The 19,836-nt window shown below is 36.5% G+C and overlaps 1 protein-coding gene across 2 annotated transcripts in view; it reads right to left on the reverse strand.

Annotated features, from left to right (window-relative positions):
* Window positions 1–19,836, reverse strand: part of LOC146131844 (uncharacterized) — an 83,761-nt gene extending 63,925 nt beyond the window's left edge. For both annotated transcript variants that reach the window (XM_083396527.1, XM_083396526.1), the window contains exons 1-2: window positions 19,703–19,836; window positions 16,945–17,136 (exon numbers count right to left, since the gene is read on the reverse strand). In XM_083396527.1, coding sequence (XP_083252653.1) covers window positions 16,945–17,136; window positions 19,703–19,816 — 306 coding nt within the window. In that variant the 5' untranslated portion in view covers window positions 19,817–19,836. The remainder of the gene's footprint in view (window positions 1–16,944; window positions 17,137–19,702) is intronic.

Raw genomic sequence — 19,836 nt, forward strand, 5'->3', positions numbered from 1 at the left:
TTAAATTGAGCGTTCAGCCGTCAAACGCAAACCCAGGAAGTTGACAAACATAAGGGTGGGAAAAAATCGCCGAAGTACCCCCCAAAATTAGTCATAAACATGATGGGAGGCTATTACACTACGCGCAAAACCCAAAAATAGCATCGGTTGACCGCAAACCAAACATACACAATAGAAATCGCATTACTTTTCACTTTTCACACCGACCTGCAAAAAATTGCGGTCGACAAAGCAACGAAGCCGTGATATTTTCTTACAAGTTCAATGACCCATATTTCCACGAAAGCCGGGCCCCACAGCAGGGAGAAGGGGTGTTATTTTAGGCCGATGACGTCAGTTATTGTGGCCTGTGAGCTAGGGAAGCTTCCAAGGGGGGCACGACGCAATGGTCTTGTTTTACCTTGTTAGGAGGGTTATTTTTAACATGACTGCATTTTTTTGCGCTTTGCGATATTTTTTACTGTTTTTTTTGTTTAATGCGACCACAAGCCTTGTTTGCATTTTATTTTTTGGGGTAATTTTTTTTTTGATAGCTTCTAGTTGGAGTACCAATTTAAAATGTCTTTAATTTTTCGCAACTTTTAACTGTTTTTACTCTTGTATAAAGAAAAAAGGGTAGAACGTCGCAGAATCTTTGACAACTAAATCTAGATAAGCAATGAAATTTAACACTTTTCCAGGATTGTGTTTTGACCATTGTATGTGTGACTATACGCTAGCCAAGGTTAGCTATTTCATAGCGACCGGTTATGACGTAACTTCGTGACGTCATGCCCGACAATTTTAATACCCCCCAAACAAAATCGTAGATGGGCCCTTGTAGGCGAGGTCTGGTGAGCGATCAAAAAGATCCCGAATAAAGCGAGCTTTGTGAGCGGGGTTGGCACTCTGTTGTGTGAAGCCAATGACAACTGTGGAAACAGTGGGTTTCTTGTGAATGGCGTTGTTGACTTTTTTGACCGATGTTTGGAAAACAGCGACGGCCTTTGAAAATGCCGCCTGCTACTGGGTTTAGGCCGATGTTGCTGTTTAGAGCTGTAGGTTTGGCAAATTTGTTTTTTTATAGCATCTATTTGCAACAAAAAGCAACAGTTCTACCATTTCAAACTACAAATCCCAGTTTTAACAGAAGAGTGATCAAAACTCAAAAATGATGCATCATGCATGCAATATAAAACTAGTATATTTTTTGTTTGTACAGTACAGCATTGTCTTATCTCGTCAATAGACTTGCATAAACAACATTTTTACCTTATTCGCCTAAATCTGTGCAGCAAGATTCGATTAAATAGTACCAAAAAAAACATTGCAAACACTAAGATTACAAAAAACACGTGATTCTTTCTCTCATCAACCAACGCATAAATAAATTTCCAAAAAATCCGTACAAAACGACAATCACCCAAATATAATTTGACTAGCTTAAAAAGCTATTAAAATAAAAGAAGGAAACGGCACAAAAAACACATGTTTCCTCTTACCTCATCAATCAACGCAAAAAAAACAGTTCTTCCACAAAATTCGTTCAAATCGCTAACGTAAACACTGAACTCGAACCAAACCCAACCGAGCGGAACTAATTACCTCCAGGTGGGGAACGAAGAGATTAGCCACGCGTGACGTCATCGCACCAATGACGTCACAACACAAAACGTGCCATTGTGCCGGGCGCCGGCGGTTTTGGCAACAAGCGTGTAATCGATCAACTGGAAAGTTGGGTTTATACGAAAACGCGATTAATCAGTGTTTTTCTGTTTCTTGGAGTAGCGAACTTTCTATTGCTGAGCGATCTATCAAAAGTACTCTTGCAGTCAGACTGGGACAACTAGGTTTATTTAAGTTTTTCCCAATTAAATTAGAATAAGATCATTACTGTTTTCTAAAATTAGATTATAGGAGCGTTAGAAGGTTACCATTGAGTATAGAGATATATTATTTATTTTAGCTTTTTCAAATTAGATTAGAATTAAAATTAGATTTTGTTTTCTCAAGTTAGATTATAACTAAAAATACCGAATTCCTCAAACAATTTCAACTGGAATTACAACCAATTCAATTTCAACTCTTTTATCACATGGATAAAACATAATTGTTTATGTAAAAGTTTTGACAGGTTCTTTAAACACTATCAATCTACGAGGCGTCGTAATGAAATTAATACAGTTAACCTAGTTTAAAATATTTACTAAGCGTGCCCCAACACGTGTTTCAATAAAAAAAAATACCGGTCAAACCAAAGCACTGTTTTTGTTTGCTCAGATGCAAGGAAAGAGATTGTCAATGGAGATGTAGGGCTGCGGCCCACGTTTGCTGACCGCCCTTAAAAACGGCAGCTTCTTTGTGGTCAGTTTGACCAGATGGACTCTGCAGGTCCGGACAACGTTTTGACAGAAGTTACGCGGAAAATTAAAGAGAAATGAGCGAAAAATATTGAAAAGGATTCAAGTATGGTGAAGTGTGTGTGGGTGGAAGTATTAAATATAAGTGATTTTAAAAGCTAAATAAAGGTATACCCGGACTTAAGACGTGTACATACGCATGTAGTTTGCTTGAATATTAAACGAGTCAGTTATTTTAAATCAACTTTTTACAATAAACACCAAGATTTCTTGACACAGCGGATCGGATTTTTTAAAGAGCGTTTTTTATTTTTCATGGTAATTTAACAACCACAATAAAAAACGTTAAATTCTAAACAAGTAGTAATATAAATTTCTATTAATTTTTAAGAAATGCCTTTTGTGTTAATTTTTAAGAAAAAGAGAAACATTGATTGATATAAAATGTCTTCTCGCACTATTTGGGTCCCAATAATGTTTTAACCTAACCTCTGCTGTTTACAAATGGGCCTTTAATTTTGCAATAAACCAGCCCCATTATACAGATAAACAACTAAACTTTGCGGCGTCTCGAGTTGTAATTAATTACAAGTATGCGATAAATTGTTTATCATTTTTTTGCACAAATCCAATATCAGTTTACGTCCGGAAACAGCCACAAACAAATCTACTTTATAAAAATTCAGGTTGCAGTTAAAACTATTTCAAAGAAATGTGCGGCTAATGCCTTACAGGTGGCGGCACTTAACAGGGAATTGATTATTCAGGAACGTCATGGAGCCACGAAAATTCACAACATTACCACTGTTTGTTGTGAAGAAAGCGACTTAACCGAATTGCTAACGAGCTTGGCCGACTTAAAGGCCGCTCTGACGAGACCGCTAATCACAGGCCTTTAATCGCCTGGTATTTAAGCTTACAGGAATTCCGGCAAAATTAAGGCGGGCGTCAAAACAGAGTTGGTGTTAGTGGTCTATTTAATTTAGGTCCGCCTATGTTTTGACCCATTTTTTTTAAATCCTAAAAAGTCAGAAAATGACGCGAAGTAGTAAAGGCAGCTAACATGTTTTGGAGCATAATTGGTTGGCGGTTTTTTAAGATGTAGTAAGAATATCAAATCCCGATGTAGTAAGAATATCAAATCCCATTTTTTTGAAATGTTTTAATAACTCTTTATTTACCTTCAAAATCGAGTTACCATATTGTTTTAAAAATGACCACAATGCTAACTCTCAATAAACTGTAAAAAGTCCAAAGGCTTAACCGCACATCCCAATGCATCGAAAACCAATCGTTTAAAAATTTCACGGAGAACTTTTCACTGACAAGTGGCAATCTAAATTTGCCAAAAATTAGCGCAAAACAAAAAAAATTGAAGGGCTTATAATAAAACAGCCAAGGAACTACAAACTTTACAACAAAAAATGAGTAATGTTAACAAGCAAAATATCTACTAAAATGAGTCATGGTAGCTTTAAACAGCCGAATTATCTTTTCAAACACAATTTCTTGCCATTGCAGTGAATTAGGATGTAAAAGAGAAGTCATATCTTTTTTAAGCGTCCATGTACATTGGTAAACATGCAAAATTATTATAAATGCATGTTTAAAAGCGTCAATTTAACAAAGCAGTATAAAATGCCTAGAAAGGTTGAAATAATGCCTGAAATTGCTATGTTGCTAAACATAGAACCTACAGTTTTCGAAGGAACCTGCTGTTTTCAAAAAATAGAACCTTCAGTTTTCAAAGGCCAAATACATTTCAAGACTGGATACAGGGCTAAAAATAGAATCAGCCGCGTAAGCCGATTTGTTGCGAAATAAGTACATATACAAACGTTGTGAGTTGTGAGAAGCGCAAATCCAATTACTCGCCTCGTTGAAATTACTGGCCAGGTCAAGTTTGCGAGGTTATATTGCCCGACAATTACCTTTACGATCCGACTTCGGAATGTAATTGGCTCGAAGTATGCTAGCGGCGAAAACAGCCGGGCAAAAAAAAAAATTTGATTTTCATTGAGTAGGGATGTCCGGCGCTTGACACTTTATTCCGATACCCGGACAGAAAGTATCGCGGCCCGTTCCGATAAAAAATGACGTCATTACTATGATCAAACAAACAAACTAGATATAATTGAAATGTTCAAGCGTAATTTTTTAAGGTTGTTAGGCCAAAATTTGCTTTAGCATTTAGGATTCTAGTTACCTCCAACTATAAATCTACTATTTAAAAACTTGAAACGATAAAAATACTTTTCAAGTTTGAATCATTGCGCTGAATACCGAATCATGGCTAAAACTCCAATATTGAAATTGTCGATCCGATATTATCGGGCAAGCCTAATATTGGTACAAGAAAGGTGCCGATGCTTTTATAGACGATAGGTTGGCCCTTTCAAAATCAGTTCAAAGCACATTCGCCAACATTTTTACGATGTTTCGTTGTAAAGACAAACACAAAAAGTTATATGAAAGCGCTAGCCGCTAAACCGCAAAGTAAGATTGTAGGTTTTTTTTGGAAATAGTAGGGTAATAACTTAATTTTTGTTACACAAAAGCGAAATTTTTTTATTGAACTTTTCAATTGAATATATTTTGCATGCTTGAGAATAGTAATGACGTCATTTGGTATGGTATCGAATCGCGATGCTTTTGTCCTAAATATCGGGTATAGCACCGTTGTAAAGAAACACAAAAAGTGGCGAAAAAAGAGCTCGAATTAACAGAGGTTTCGTTTTGTTGTAGGCTTCTTGTAAAGATACGCAAAAAATTCACGAGAATAGTTATCAAGCGCTGGCCGCAAAATCGCAAAGTAAACAGAAAAAGATAGTATATTTTTTTAAATAGTAGGCTGATAACTTCACCCACCTTTCTTTAAAGTAAAACTTCTTGACACTTGAGCAACTTTTGTGGAAATAATTAGGAAAATATATTGTTAAAAGTTTCAATCTAGTCAATTTTGCATCTTAAGCATAGTGCTGATTTCGTATGGTTTCGGATATTTCGTTTAAGCACTTTAGTAAAGAAACACACAATATTCACGAAGCAAGTTTTCAAGCGCTGGCCGCAAAACCACAAAGTAAACATCTCCATCGACTCGCCTCGCATTTGTTTGCTTAGCACGAAAGCGGAAGCAAGTGGACAAGCGTTTGATTGCATTGTCCACCAACAAACCACCATTGTCCACTCACAAAGCACGCGCGCGCTCTTCTTCTTTTGCTAGTGGGGTTGGGGGGCTTGCGTAAACGCCCCATGGACCCTGTAAAGATTTGTACAAGGCTATTTTCGGCCCACGCAGTTAAAAAAAAAGTTTGTGCGATATGTAGAACTGATAACTGGGCTTGCGAGATGCTGTTAAAGTCTGGCTTTGCGGTTTTCGCTACTGACAGGGTGAGATGAACTAGTAGGCCAGTCCAAAAAAAATTTGGGAGCATAATGGTTGGAGTTTGTAGTAAGACGTAATAAGAATATCTAAGTCCATACAGAAGTAGGTATCATTTTGAACGTTTCGAATAACTCTTTATTCTTTTTCAACATCAGTCCAAAAAAACATCCTTGAAAAAATAGCCTTGCAAATGATTCCGCAAGAGTTCGTACAATAATTTTCAACTAAGCATACCAAATCCAACAGTTTTGCGCTCACTTAAAACCATTATAGGCAAGTTAGGAGATTTCGATGACCTATACCAGAGGGCAAAGCATGTATATTAGCCCACACCCGTTTTATTAGAGAAAAAGCTATTTTTCAAGATTTTTTGATAGAATGCAATTGTTTCCTGCAAATTTAATTTAAATAGCTGCCAAAAACAAACGATTATTCTGCACAACTTTAACCACTAGGCTATGCTTTAAAAGCTTTAAGCATCAACCCAAACAGTTGTATTACAATCCAAGCGACATAAATATGAATATAAGCGAAATAGAACCTCTGTTTTTTCAGCTTGATTTTACGTGGTAAAAACATCAGACAATTTCTTGTCGTTCCATTTTTAATATATTTACTTTATTGCAACTGTGTGTGTTCCTAAATGTAAATTTTATGAATGTAAATGTAAATCCGGATTTAGCGTTATGATTTTCAGTGCATTTCTTGAACTGAATCTAAACCAGGAGACAGCTGACTCGGTGAACCTTACGGTCTTTCGCTGTCTACTGGAAATGTCAAATATTGCAAAACATTCAGATTTCGTCGATTAGTTATTTTGGATGTTCCGAATAACAACATATCTATCTAGATTCTAGATAGTTGAGTAGACTATGCACGGATCTGTAATGTAGCTTGATAATAATGAATTGCAAAGCCAAAAAGGTCGAGTAGATCGACATAATCTTAATATAAAAGTTTCGATACGAGCTTGTATCACAATTACTGAAGATGATACAAGCTCGTATCGAAACGTCTTGATCAAGATAAGGTTGACCAACTCGATCTTTTGGGTCGATCTACTCTATGTAGGAATTTCATTTTCGGTACGCTTCACGCCACTATACAACTGCATGGGCCCAACAACTGTTTTTACTACTGTACTCATTACCTCCCAATAGTGTTTACCGATCTTAGTCAACTGGAATGCAAACAAGGAGGTCGGACAATTATAAGACGAAGCCCAGGTGACTCAAAATTTGCATGGCGATCGTAAAAAGCGCGTATTTTGCCGGTAAACCGTCTCACAGGGGGTCTCTATTGCAGCAACAAGCACGTAAAAATCGCGTAAAGAAGCCATGAAAACGGCCGGACGTCGAAATAAAACAATCAAATTGTACAACCTAGTTCCAAATATGAAACATTTGTACACACATATGTGTGTTAACAACTGAAATCTGCAATGGCTTTCAGTGTAGTTCCAAATATGTTAGATTTCCGAAAAGAACTGCCACACTTTAAATATGCTGTTGCCATAAGGCATAGTATATACTGAAAATAAGTTCTTCTGGTATTTCTGTGTTTAATGACGTTGCTTTTGGCTGCTCTTTAGAATACGATTCTCCTACAGTTAGGAATGTTAAATGGTCGAATGGGTAGTGGGTGGCGCCATGTTGCTACTGTTATGCTATCTTGTCGAATGATAAAGGCATTTGAGAAGCAAAAATTTCAGTATGTCCTTGAAATTTGCGGGAAAATTGTTCATGATGCACTGCATTTGGGAGTTTAGGGTTAAATTGCGTGTACGGTACGACCTTCCCGATATATATTGGGATTTCAATAAAATTGAGTTCGACTATTTGCATAATAGTAAAAATGAAGACTGTTTATAAAAACAGGTATAAAATATAAAATCAATTTGTGTTTCAGATGATACGGTAAAGATTGAAAAATAACGAACACAGATTAATTTTGACTGATAGTTATTTTAATTTGAATATAGTTAAGCATTTTAATTAAACTATACTCAAAGATTAGTATGTTAGGCAAAATTACAAACAAGAAAATCGTTTACAAAATGTAAATTTACTAATATTCCTAGCATAAAAGGCGCTGCTGTTTTTAATTGGCGGAAAGCTTTACGGTTTAGCTTCGCTATGCATGCAATTTGACCCACAAGCCCCCTCAACAATTTCAGACATCCATGAAATGCCGCAACCAACGTCAATTGGCTTGTTTGTTTCGTCACAGCTACTTTAATCCGAAACCAGATGAACCAAAAAGCTGCGAAAAAAAATCCGAACCTATCCACTTCTCAAGAAGACATTCTTGAGACTTTTTCGGCGGAATCAAAGTCAGTCAATTTATGTAAAAGTGAAAAAGGAGATGTAAAAGGAAAATGTATTCGTATTTCTGAACTTTCTCGTATTATTCGTATTTTCTTGTGTTTTCTACTTTCTCTCACGTATTTCTGTTAACATCTTATAAAATATAACGAATTCCATTGCAGACTAATAGAATCTGTCCATCAATATGATGCAAGCAAGGCAGGCTAGAAAAACAACTATAGCCTCTGGTGAGGTATGATGGCTCTGCGATGGGGTGTATTAATGATACGTAAGCCGTAATCATTGGCCAAAAAGCAGCTTCAGAAGGGCTAGATCACAGTTGCCGAACACATTTGTGTGTGTATCTTTCGTCTGATAAAAGGACAGGCTTTGATTGTGACAGAAAAATCTTAACAATAAATGCTTTAATTTGAAATCATTGTCGGAAATTTACCTGTAAGGGCGAGGAGATATCTTTTATAATATTCAGTCAGTTTGCAACTCTCAAACAGACGCGGAAATCCAAGTCGAAGATCTCTCTCGTATTTCGAGCCTTAATCTTTCCAGCAAAGGTCTCAAACCCCAAGTGTCTGGTTTTCAAGTCGGATCGCTAAACACGCAAACAATGCAATGTAATACCAGCTGTCTCTCACTGTCTAATATTACCAGCAGAAGCAGCAGCAGCAGTAGTAGCGGATGCTTCGTTATCTTGACCTCTTGAAACTGACTCACCAGCCGCGAAATTTTGTTGTCGCGTTTTTTTTTCTTTTTTCGTCTTTTTTTAGGCCCGTCACGGTTCGGTGCACACACGCTGTTGGACATCGGATAGATTTTTAAAAGCGGAATTCCCGAAGGAGATTAGAAAAAAAATATTCCAATGGAATTTGGTTCAATTCCTTCAAAGAGACATATATGATTTTTCTAAACACTCTCACATCGTACTTTATTTTGGAGCATAATGGTTGAGGTTGTAGTAAGACGTATAATAATATCAAAGCCCATACAGAAGTAGGTAGCATTTTGAACGTTTCGAAAAATCCTTTATTCATTTTCAACATAGTCTGTTGACAAAATGCTACTTACTTCTGTATGGGCTTTGATATTCTTTCCTACGTGATACTTTATTGTTTACCGTTCTGAGATGTTTATAAAAGGCTTTGTGACTTCTTAAATTCATCCAAGGCAACACTTAAAATGAGTTCTTTTATCTGATGATCTGATATTTGCGACTTAACAAATTTACTCATGCACTCGTTTCGTAGCTTTAAAGCCAACATATTTTGCATAATAAGCAAAGGGCGAACACCAGTATATCCAATTGTATTGGGTATATCTTTGAAAACTTTTCCATTGCCACAACGACTTCTTAACACAATGTTTTTCATAACGATAAAAAATGCGCCATACATAAGTAAAATTGTAAAAAAATTAAACAAAACTTGGCTTTTTAGGCTTGAATATAAGACTAGCGGACGCAATGGATCCTGCTTTAACCAAGGTACGAACAGCCTAATGTTTTTCTCTGACAGAAAAAGCTCAATATAACAAACGAAGCGTTAGTTAAAACAACATGTCTACCACATTCATCATTTTCAATCTATTCACCAATCATTAAACAACTTTGGCGCCTATAGTTTATTGCCATGTTCAAGTTTGTGGCCGGTGAGTCTTGAGCGACTCTCAACAATTCAATTTTCGAAAACAGTCATCCCCATTAAAGTGGCGCGAAAAGGTAATAAAGTCAATTGTGCATCGCGTCGAAACAATGGGGACGCGAGAAGCAGACAGTAAACAAACACGTGCCCTTATTGCTCGGGCAGCGGCGACCTTGAAAACCGCAGAGGTCAAATATAATAGGCGCGGACGAGGACCGCCGTGGAAATTACACCGTCAAGTTTAATGGACTGAGACAACAGTTGCTGTCTCATGGTGTACAGTTGCTAGTTGAACAACCTGTACAACTTAACGTGTCAACAATAGGAACAGCGTTGTAAACAAGTATCTATATCAACAAAGTCAAGTCCCAGTCCAAGTCAATATTACAGCAAGTCAATTTCAAGTCCCGGTCTAAGTAATAACTGAAGCAAGTTAACTTTAGGTCAAGTCCTTGTTAAAAAAATAAAGCGTTAACCGTTAAAATTGGAAACTCGTCCGATGATAAGCAATAAGCAACATAGACTACCGTATTACAAGAAAAGTGTTTAGTGTGCAAAATTTAAGATATATTACTGAATTTAATTGACTTCATTTCAACACAAGACATTTGTCCAAAAGAATAAAGTCAAGTCAAGTCAAGCCAATTGACCAAAAAACTTAAGCCGTATTGTCTTGCAAAGAAACAAGTTATGCAAATTTTTTGGGGGATTTTACAGAGTACACCACCATTTAGGATGTTTTTTTAACAATTTAGATCCACACATTTTGCCAACAACGCATCTCCAGACAGTATCACAATAAATGTAAAATTAGAGTGAGCGGCCAAATTGAGGTTTATTTTCGCTCAAAGGGAGTTTCTCCTTTCAGTACTTTCGCTCCCAATGCAAAGTCAAAAGAGCGCGAAGAGCGCTAGAAGTTATAACGACCTCCAACTTGGACGGAATAAACGGCCAGGAAAGCTGGAAAACCGCAATGTTTGGATTAGTCAGTCGTCGCCTGGAAATGCCCCCCCCCCCTCCCCCTCCACACACACACACAGACGCAAGCGACAGACGAGATCAAACAGCAGGAACTCACTTATCTCGACAAACAAGAACCTTTTCAACTTTTTTTCGCGCTCGACTTAATCAATTCGGAGAGAGTTATATTTTCAAAAGCAGTTTTGAAAATATGTCCGATGTTGGAATACGCTTGTTTTTGCACAAGGAAATAAAGAGTATTTTCCAAATTTTTACGCACTTGTATTTATTAATGAAAATTTCTTTTGTATGTTATATTCGCTTAACAAGCAAATGATTTGTGAACTATCACATTGCCTGTGTTGCTAAAAAACACTCTAGCTCTAAATTAAAGTGGTGTGTTTTTTAACCATGCCTACATCATAACCTGCCAGGTAATACTTATATCCTTTGCTTTTCCAAGTTAGGCCGACCTCTAAAAACAATTCTCAGGCACCGCGCCAAACCAAAACACTAAGGAAAAATATTTTACCGGAAAGACAAACTTGAAACAGTTTTATGAATTACCACAAGTTCTTAAAGTAAAAAAAAAAACGATTTTCAAATTAACGAATACCATTACAACGTTTTCAACTTCGTGTTAAGCCCTTCGAACACTTGTCTCGAAAGCCGACAAACTTTTTTTTTGCGTTTTTTCAAAGAAACCCAGCGCGATTAACTCTGAATGGGTTTGGTGTTAAGTTCCTCAGCAAGTGTGAACTGGTTTGAGTTCAAGCCACCCATAACCGGTTAACAGTGCCTTGAACAGAACAGTCCGAAGGCTTTTGCCTCCCACTAGCCTTTCCATAGCTTTAAAACATCTCGGCTTTTTAGACCACACTTACAAATGCTAACTAGGAATGTCCGATGCTTGAGATTTCATTTTGATTCCAATACCCGATATTTTGGACAAAACAATATCGTGTTCCGATCTGATATCAAATGAAGTTATTATTATGTTCAAATAATCAAGATAGTCAAAACTAAAACGTCAAAAGTTTATTTGATATTTTATCGGCCAAAACCTGCTTTAGCGTTAAGAAGATACTTATAGAGATGACCGTAAACCGATATATCGACCGATATTTGGCTTCTACCGATATATCGGTATCGGTAAATGTAGGCCGATACTTTGGCTAAATATTTGTCCTGTTACCGCCATTTGGTTAACCACGTGTTTACTGTACGATTGGCTTGACTTGGTGCTTATTAGTTGTTGTACTTTCCCAAACAACTTTCTATGTATAACCAAGGTGTGCTTCTTTCAATTGCTACAGTTGCTGACAGGAAATTAAAACGTCTCAAAAGGGAAATCGCTTGGACTTCAAAGCAATACTTTTAAGATAATTTTCACAATCATCAAAGTACAAAAATATGATATAATTTTTCCTGTACAACAAACAACTTAGCAATGTTTTTATCCAAAAAATTTTGGTTTTAGCACACCAAGTTATGCAAAATAATAGTTCAATAGTTAATAAAGCTATAAAAACTAAAACATTATTAGGATTTTATTTTCAATTAATTCAAGTTTTAAACATTTCCCAGGTATATAAAAAAGTCGGTATCGGGTATCGGTCGAAAAATTGTAGAAAATCGGTTATCGGTATCGGTCGATCTCTAGATAGTTATATACAGTTGCTAACCCACGTATTTGAAAAGGCTACCTTCCAGTTTACAATCGCTTCGTTGGATCGCAAATCATGGCTAAATTTCTTGCATTTATTCGATACCGCATTAATTTGGCTTTTTAAAACATAAATGAAAACAGGCCAAAAAAAGGCTCGTTACTTTGAAGTGGCAAGTATATTGGAAAAGGAGACTTGCCAAAAATAAGAACACCTTCGAAAAAGGTTCAACAATAGAGCTAAATTGTTTTCAAGTAGCCAAATAAAAAATATATAATTGTTGGGGGTGAAACTAGGCTTGGCTCCAGTTGTGAAACTAGGCTTGGCTCCATTCTGAATGGTCATTTTACCATTTTGGCCTATAGTAGCCCCCTTTAGCGATGTGAGGAACACGATACGTGTCTTACACATGTTCTAAGCAAAGAGACACCGTCTGTAGATAGTGGGCGGCAACACAACATGAGTAACGCATGGAATCACACGAGAAAATAGCAAAGTTTTACGCCAGTCACAGGTAATATCATCATTTTGTATTTATACCTTGTGGTATTAATCATGGTATATCTCAAAGTCTAATTATCAAACGTTCTTATAATAGCAGAGTACTGTAACAGGGTTGCACCAAAATTACAACTGATTTCAGCCGATAGAACACTTTTAAAACAAGCTAACAAAATGATGTGCATTGTTTTTCCCAACCAGGAGCCATTTGTGATGATTCAAAACAACAATCCCTCCTATTACGTCATCAAAGGTTAGTTCTCGACAGCACAGTAGATACGCAAGGATGATTACGTCACTGGTATTCATGGTGTTCTCAAGGGAGTTGGGATTTTCAAATTTGTCAACAACATGTGGGTTGTTGGTGGGTGGCAGAACATCAAGTCATTGCTGGGATTAGTTCTTAAATGGCCTTGAGGGCAGATGAAGCAATAAATTCCAAAGAGTGATCTTATTAGGTGAAAGATCGCGGCCAAAAAATTCGTCTTATGATAAAAACTCATTTTTTTCTTTTTCTTAAGGAATTTACTTAAAGTGAATCTTGAAAAGGTATCTTTGTCTAGCTACAGCAGTTGTTAAACATTGGACCAATTAGTTTAGCGTTCATCAACCTTTTTTAGCGGAGACCCAAAATAGACCCAAATACTAAGCGCAAGTAGAACAAGTGAAGCTTTGGTGATCCAATGCCCTTCGCTAAACGTTTGCCAGCCTAAAATTTGCGGCAAAGAAGAAACAAGACGGTAGAATAATTCCTATTATATCCGCAATTTCGGTAAATTTTAAAGAAATTTTTTTCAGTACCAAACTCAATAAATCTAAGCATGATAACTACTACAGTCGGCGCAAAACTAATTAAACGTCTATTTTAAGTCGTGGCCCATAGGTTAAGGAACACTGATTTAGTCGCTTTAGTCAAATCACGAAATAGCAAAACAGAGCATATTTTACAATTTGATGCATACCACTTAAAAATTATAACAACAATTTACAGTGCAATTTGTAAAGTTATCAAAATCCCAAAAACCTCTTTTAAAACCTACGTTTGCCAACGTATAAAACAGGGGTTCTTAAACTTTTTTTACCGCGGACCCCTAAAATTTTGTTTTGCTTTGCATGGACCCCGGTAGACAAGAAATGCTCCAAAATGACGTCACAAAACAAATAGACTTCATGACTCTGATATTTCGGTCCGAAAAATGTAAAAGTTAAATGGAGTGTAACTATACATTTAGTCCGAAACCGTTCAATTTTTAATTAAAGTGTTTTCTTTAAAAAAATAATTTCTTTAAGTATACACTAGTTTTTTTAACTAGGCCTTCATGGACCCCTAAAACTAGTTCATGGACCCCCAGGGGGTCCATGGACCCCAGTTTAAGAACCCCTGGTATAAATTAATGGACCAGTTTTTGTTTGCATAGCTCAGACGAGCCACCATTGTGAATGTGAAACTTGTAAAAAATTGTAAACACTTATATTAAAAAAATGACCGGTTTTCCCCATCCATTGTAAAGAGTGAACAAGTCGCCTTTTGAAATCTGACGCTGCTTGACAAACTATTGTACGCACTGTATGACCCAGAGATATCAATAAAGATACGTTGTGTCGCATATTGAGTCACTCTCGTGAAAATGGATTGTTCGTGATAGTTTCAAGGTTTCAGCCTGATTTATCGCCAGTGAGCGGCAAACTTGAAATATTAACAAGGCACACAAAACCATATTTCATTCGTTCAAATATTATTTTCATTTCCTATGCACAGCTTGGAGCAGAAATACTTCCCGCCATCTGAACTTAATACTAAATTAACTAAATAAAATGGGATTGTTTCACATGGATATGAGCAATACAGAATATTGGAAGTCACATCATTTTTAATGTAAATTTTTTAAATCTTAAAAAACATGCTGTGTCGCCCATCTAGACGGTTGTCTCGTATGTTCACAAGAGACAAACAAAAAATAAAATTACCAATTGAACGTAGTTTTTACTTAACCTTGAGAAAATCTGCACTTGATTTTGGCAAACAATTAGTTAAAACGCTTGTTTTTATATGGCACTATTGCGTCACAGAGACATACGTTTCAAACCAAAACAAGCAGACTACAGGACTCAAAACAGAAAACCTGGAGTCTTGGCAGCAAACACAAGGGGGGCAATAACCCCCCGGCGCCACAAGATGGGACACAATCTCAGTTTGTTGTGCCATTGTTACGTCACAAGGCCCCTGATGTGGTCACGTGGGTCGCTCGAGCGTTTAGGCGTGATTGGCGAAGCAGAAAATTACGTCCGGTACCTCTCTGGATCCCACGCTTGTGAACTTAACACAAAAGACGCCGCCGAATGGTTTAAGTGGACACAAAGCACTCAGACCTTGTTGCCTTATGCCAGAGGTGAAGAAACTTTTTCATAAACGGGTAACTGAAGAACTAACGATCACGAGCCGGATAACTTTGAAGATTGAAGATCGCGGGCCGATTTAGTGGTTTGCGTTGAGCGTAATCGACTTAATTATAAAACGAAGACAGCATAAAGAAATAGTTTGAAGTTTTATGAAAATTTAGCCTCGTTTTGCATCCGACAAACATGTCCGGTAATGAAGTATTAATAACAGTACTTAGGATCATTTTAGGGAACTATCTCTAGTCTAAACACAACTTTTTAAGTCTTTGGCAAGACCAAAGCCGAAAAATGTCAAGCGTAAAATTTAGCGCAAGCTTGGGTTTAACGGCGAGATAAAAATAGCCCAGCTCTGCCCCAAGGATGGGCTAATCACCTGCTTAGATGGAGATAAGCTAGCAAAGCCGCTTGATCTCTATGGGTGGGGGTAAATATAGAAACTGGGTTCAGTGGAAAGTCCGACGTATACTGAAGGGTTGGCAGGTTTACCACAAAAAAATATATTTAAAGACTTTAAAAAAAATTGGTGGGTTTTTGCAAGACCCTTAGTTTGATCAATCAATTTTATTTAATATAATTGGAAAACAAAACCGTAGAAATCCCATGGCTAACTTTTTCTATTATATTTTAAAATTTTCATTTTACCTCTATTTTGTGAGCAATAAAATATTTCCATAAAACTCTTTTTAACAGGTACCTTGATGTAATAGCAATGTGTCTTCTTTATTTTATGCAAATAGGAAAGCATTTAGGAACTAATAATGATTTCCTTTATAGCTTCCAGTTGTTTTCTTTATTTATCTGAGTTAAAACGTTTTCTGACAAACATCAACAAACTAAAGAAAGCACAAGCCTTGACTCCAGCCATAAGACCGAGATAAGAACAACGTCAACGTCGGAATAAAACACAGTTCGGAATAAGAACAAAATAGGGCTAATACCTAATAGTCGTAATACCGTATAAATAGGAATCTGTCAAAATAGGAACTAAATGGCAGAATCAGGCCTATACAACACTTTACCTAACCCCAAGCCTCGCCCAAAAGTACATCACCAACTCCCCTAATAATTAAAACCCTAATTCAATTTCTAAACCCTATGTCGTTGGCCTTAATAATATGGTATTATAGATCAGTGTTTCCCAAACTGGTGAATGGTTCACCCCAGGGTGAACAAAATGTTTGCAGGGGTGAACCAACCAAAAGGGGTGAATAAGGGTGAACCGTCAGAAATAGATAGCTCTGCAATAAATCGACTACTAAACTGTTTTGTTTTGGTGTTTTTTTTTGCTTATTGTAATAGTGAAGTTGGTTTGTACTGAGTGTTCAAGTACAAATATTTGGTGACTGTGTTTTGTGCTTTTGTAGCTTTGTATTTCTGACCTCGAGAATTTGTAGATTTGCAATGGTAAAACTTAGCTTCAGTTGATTTAAACAAAAAATCGAAAACAACCTAAGTAATTTTGTGCTGTTATATATAGAGAGATAGACGATATAGTTTTATCATATCATGAGACAAGGGTGAATGCAATCTGGAGATAGATGCTAGGGGTGAACGAAACTAAAAAGTTTAAGAAGCACTGTTATAGATTATTCTGCTTTAGATATTCTTACTTAGTAGGTCTTGTTGTGAGTTTCCCCTTTATAGTAGGGTATGAAGTGAAGGCGAATTCTGTCCGAAATTTTTGCCTTTCGATCAATATCATTAACATTCAAGATCAGATATTTTATTTACCGTTTTACTTTTTCCAGCAATCTTGTCAGCGTGCTGTGGATATCGATGCTGGAGAAAGTTGAAGAAGGCAGCTCGCTTGTTGTCAGCCTCCGTTGGAGACATCACGCCCTCTTGCGGCTGTCGGTCCTCGTAACAGTCGGCGCTAGATGGCGCTAAAGACGAACCGGCGGCGAAATCTTGCTCGTTGAAAAACTGAACAAACGAAGATTTAAGGCGTTCTGAAATAGTTCTTGAACGTTCCGAATAGTTCTTTATTTATTTTCAACATGGTTAAGAGAGAACTGGTTTAATAAGACTTTTTTTAATATTTAAAAAAATATATGTTTAATAATTAGTAATTTTTTCAGAACATGAAATGGTGCCATTTGGACTCTTGTGAGATATTTTACCTTAGCTTACAACTTAAAAGTAGAGATGTCTAATAATATCGGATCAGAGACGATAAGAAGTGGTAGTATCGTTACTGGTCCGATATAAGTAAAAAATTATTTGCGTATCATCACACGTATCATCACACATCCCTAAATCTAACCAATAAAAACCGCCATTGTTAACCTTGCATGGGTGGCTGCATTATTTGGCCGTTGCTTCAGCGAGTCTGTGTATTCAACGTTTATCAGTTACTGGTCGATATTAGTAAGAGCAGTATTGGTGCCGATCTGATTTCAGCATTTCAGCCATGGTTTGCTATATAACTATTTTCACTAACAAGTAGTTTTTAGAAAATATACTATTAATTAACAGTATAGGCGTCTAAGTTTTTTTCGCTAAACCAATTTTGCTTAAAAATGCGAAAAACATCAGTTTACAAGTTTGATTTTTTTTTGCGCTTATTAGAATAGAATAATGACGTCATTTGGTATCGGAAAGCCACATTTTTCCTAAAGTATCAAATATCACTATCAGAATAATACACAAAGTATTAGACAGCAATAATTGACATCAAAAATATTTATTCCCGTTATTCATTAATATTAACATTGAAAAGAAAGCGAATAAATTGTTTTGCTGCTCCCAACAGATATAAACGGAAAAACAGTAAAGCCTAATCCGAAAGTCTGCAATAAAAATCACGCTTTCGACCTAAGTTTGATTTTAGTTCAAACAAAAACATCGTGACAAAACGTGACATTGGAGAGTGTGACGTCATAATGCAGTTAATGGTTAACACATCAACACTTATTAATCCTCTTGGCTTGAAGCTAAAAGCAAATCAATCATAAGATCAACAAGCTGCTGAAGTAAGGCTCGGCTTCTTATTGAAATCCTTCGTAACATTTAAAAAGTGTGTGGAAGTAATTTGGTAGCAGTAAAAGCATTTCCATTAGGTCGTGAAGTCATCCATTGGTCTTATACAGTTAGGATTACACACCAATTATAACTTAAAAAAAACCCGAAATGAACTGGTCAAGATACAAACTATAGCAGATGAAGCAATGGTGGCAAAATTCCGTTAAACAGGCAGTAGTGGACTAGATGTAAAACCTTAGATCGAGTTTCGTTGACTTAAAATCTTAAATACTTTCTACAAAATTGCCGTTTAAAATTTAGTTTGAATTTCGATACGTTAGAAAAGGGCAGACATTTTGTGACCGCCGGTATAAAGTAATCTTGTTTTTTTAGTGTAGTCTTTCAAGTTTCTAACTGCTTATGTAAACAATCATGGTCAAATTGGTTAATTTTTTGAACCTAGTAGAGTTTGAGTTGCGTTTTGTGCACTTTGGCTATAATAAAAAAGATTAAATAACAACAATAACAACAAAAGAATTGGCGAAAATTACAATTACATTTGTTCAGGAATCTACGTCTGTTGGATGCTGTCAATCATTATTCAAAACAAACGATATTAAACGAAGCACAAAGATTTAGAAATGTCTAAGACAACCTGATTTCCGTATCATTTTGTGTTCATTAAAGAGATTCTAAACATTTCTAAAACTATACTGCACGAAACAACAAACAAACATACACAAACCAGAATACACAAAAAATGAGGTCAAAAGCTAATATTGCAAATAGGGATGTCCGGTGCTTTTGATGAGATTCAGATGCAAGACTTTTCAGGAAAAAATTAGGCCGTCGAACGAGTATTAAATATCGTCAATCCTAATTTCGACTTTTTTGGTATTTCACTACTAACCACTAAGCATTTGAAAGCTTATTTAAGTTGTTTGATAACTTAAAAAAATACGTTTTAAGATAGAAATCGTTGCATTGTATCTTAAGTCAGTGTTTTTTTAATCAGGTGAATGGTTCACCCCAGGGTGAATAAACTTTTGCAGGGTTGGACCAATCAAAAGGGGTGAATAAGGGTGAACCGTCAGAAATGTTTTTTTTTTGCTTATTTTATTAGTGAAGTTGGTTTGCACTGAGTGTATAAGTACAAAAATTTGGTAACTGTGTCTTGTGCTTTTGTTGCTTTATATCTCTGAACTCGAGAAATTGTCGATTTGCAATGGTAAAACTTAGCTAATCTTAACAAAAATCGAAACAACCTAAGTCATTATGTGCTGTTATATATAGACGAGATAGTTTTATCATATCATGAGAGAAGGGTGAATGAAATCTGGAGATAGGTGCTAGGGGTGAACAAAACTAAAAAAGTTTAAGAAGCACTGTCTTAAGCCATGATTAAAATCCTTAAATCATTTAGTATTGGAAGGACACTAACTTATCGAACAAGTCCCATACTTGGAATCGGGTATCGGATCCGATCCTATATTATCGGACACCCAGAAATACTACGAATCAAACCAACCTTGGGGGGTTCTTGCCCCCCTGTGAGGGTGTGATGACGTCGATGACGTGGTTGCAGACTCCCAGTTCGCTGCAGCGAGTGGAAAGTGACGTCATCGTAGTTGTCTGACGTCATTGTTACGGTGGAGCAGAGCG

This window comes from Ascidiella aspersa, chromosome 9 (genome assembly GCF_963924565.1).
Source record: "Ascidiella aspersa chromosome 9, kaAscAspe10.2, whole genome shotgun sequence".
Taxonomy (NCBI): Eukaryota; Metazoa; Chordata; class Ascidiacea; order Phlebobranchia; family Ascidiidae; genus Ascidiella; species Ascidiella aspersa.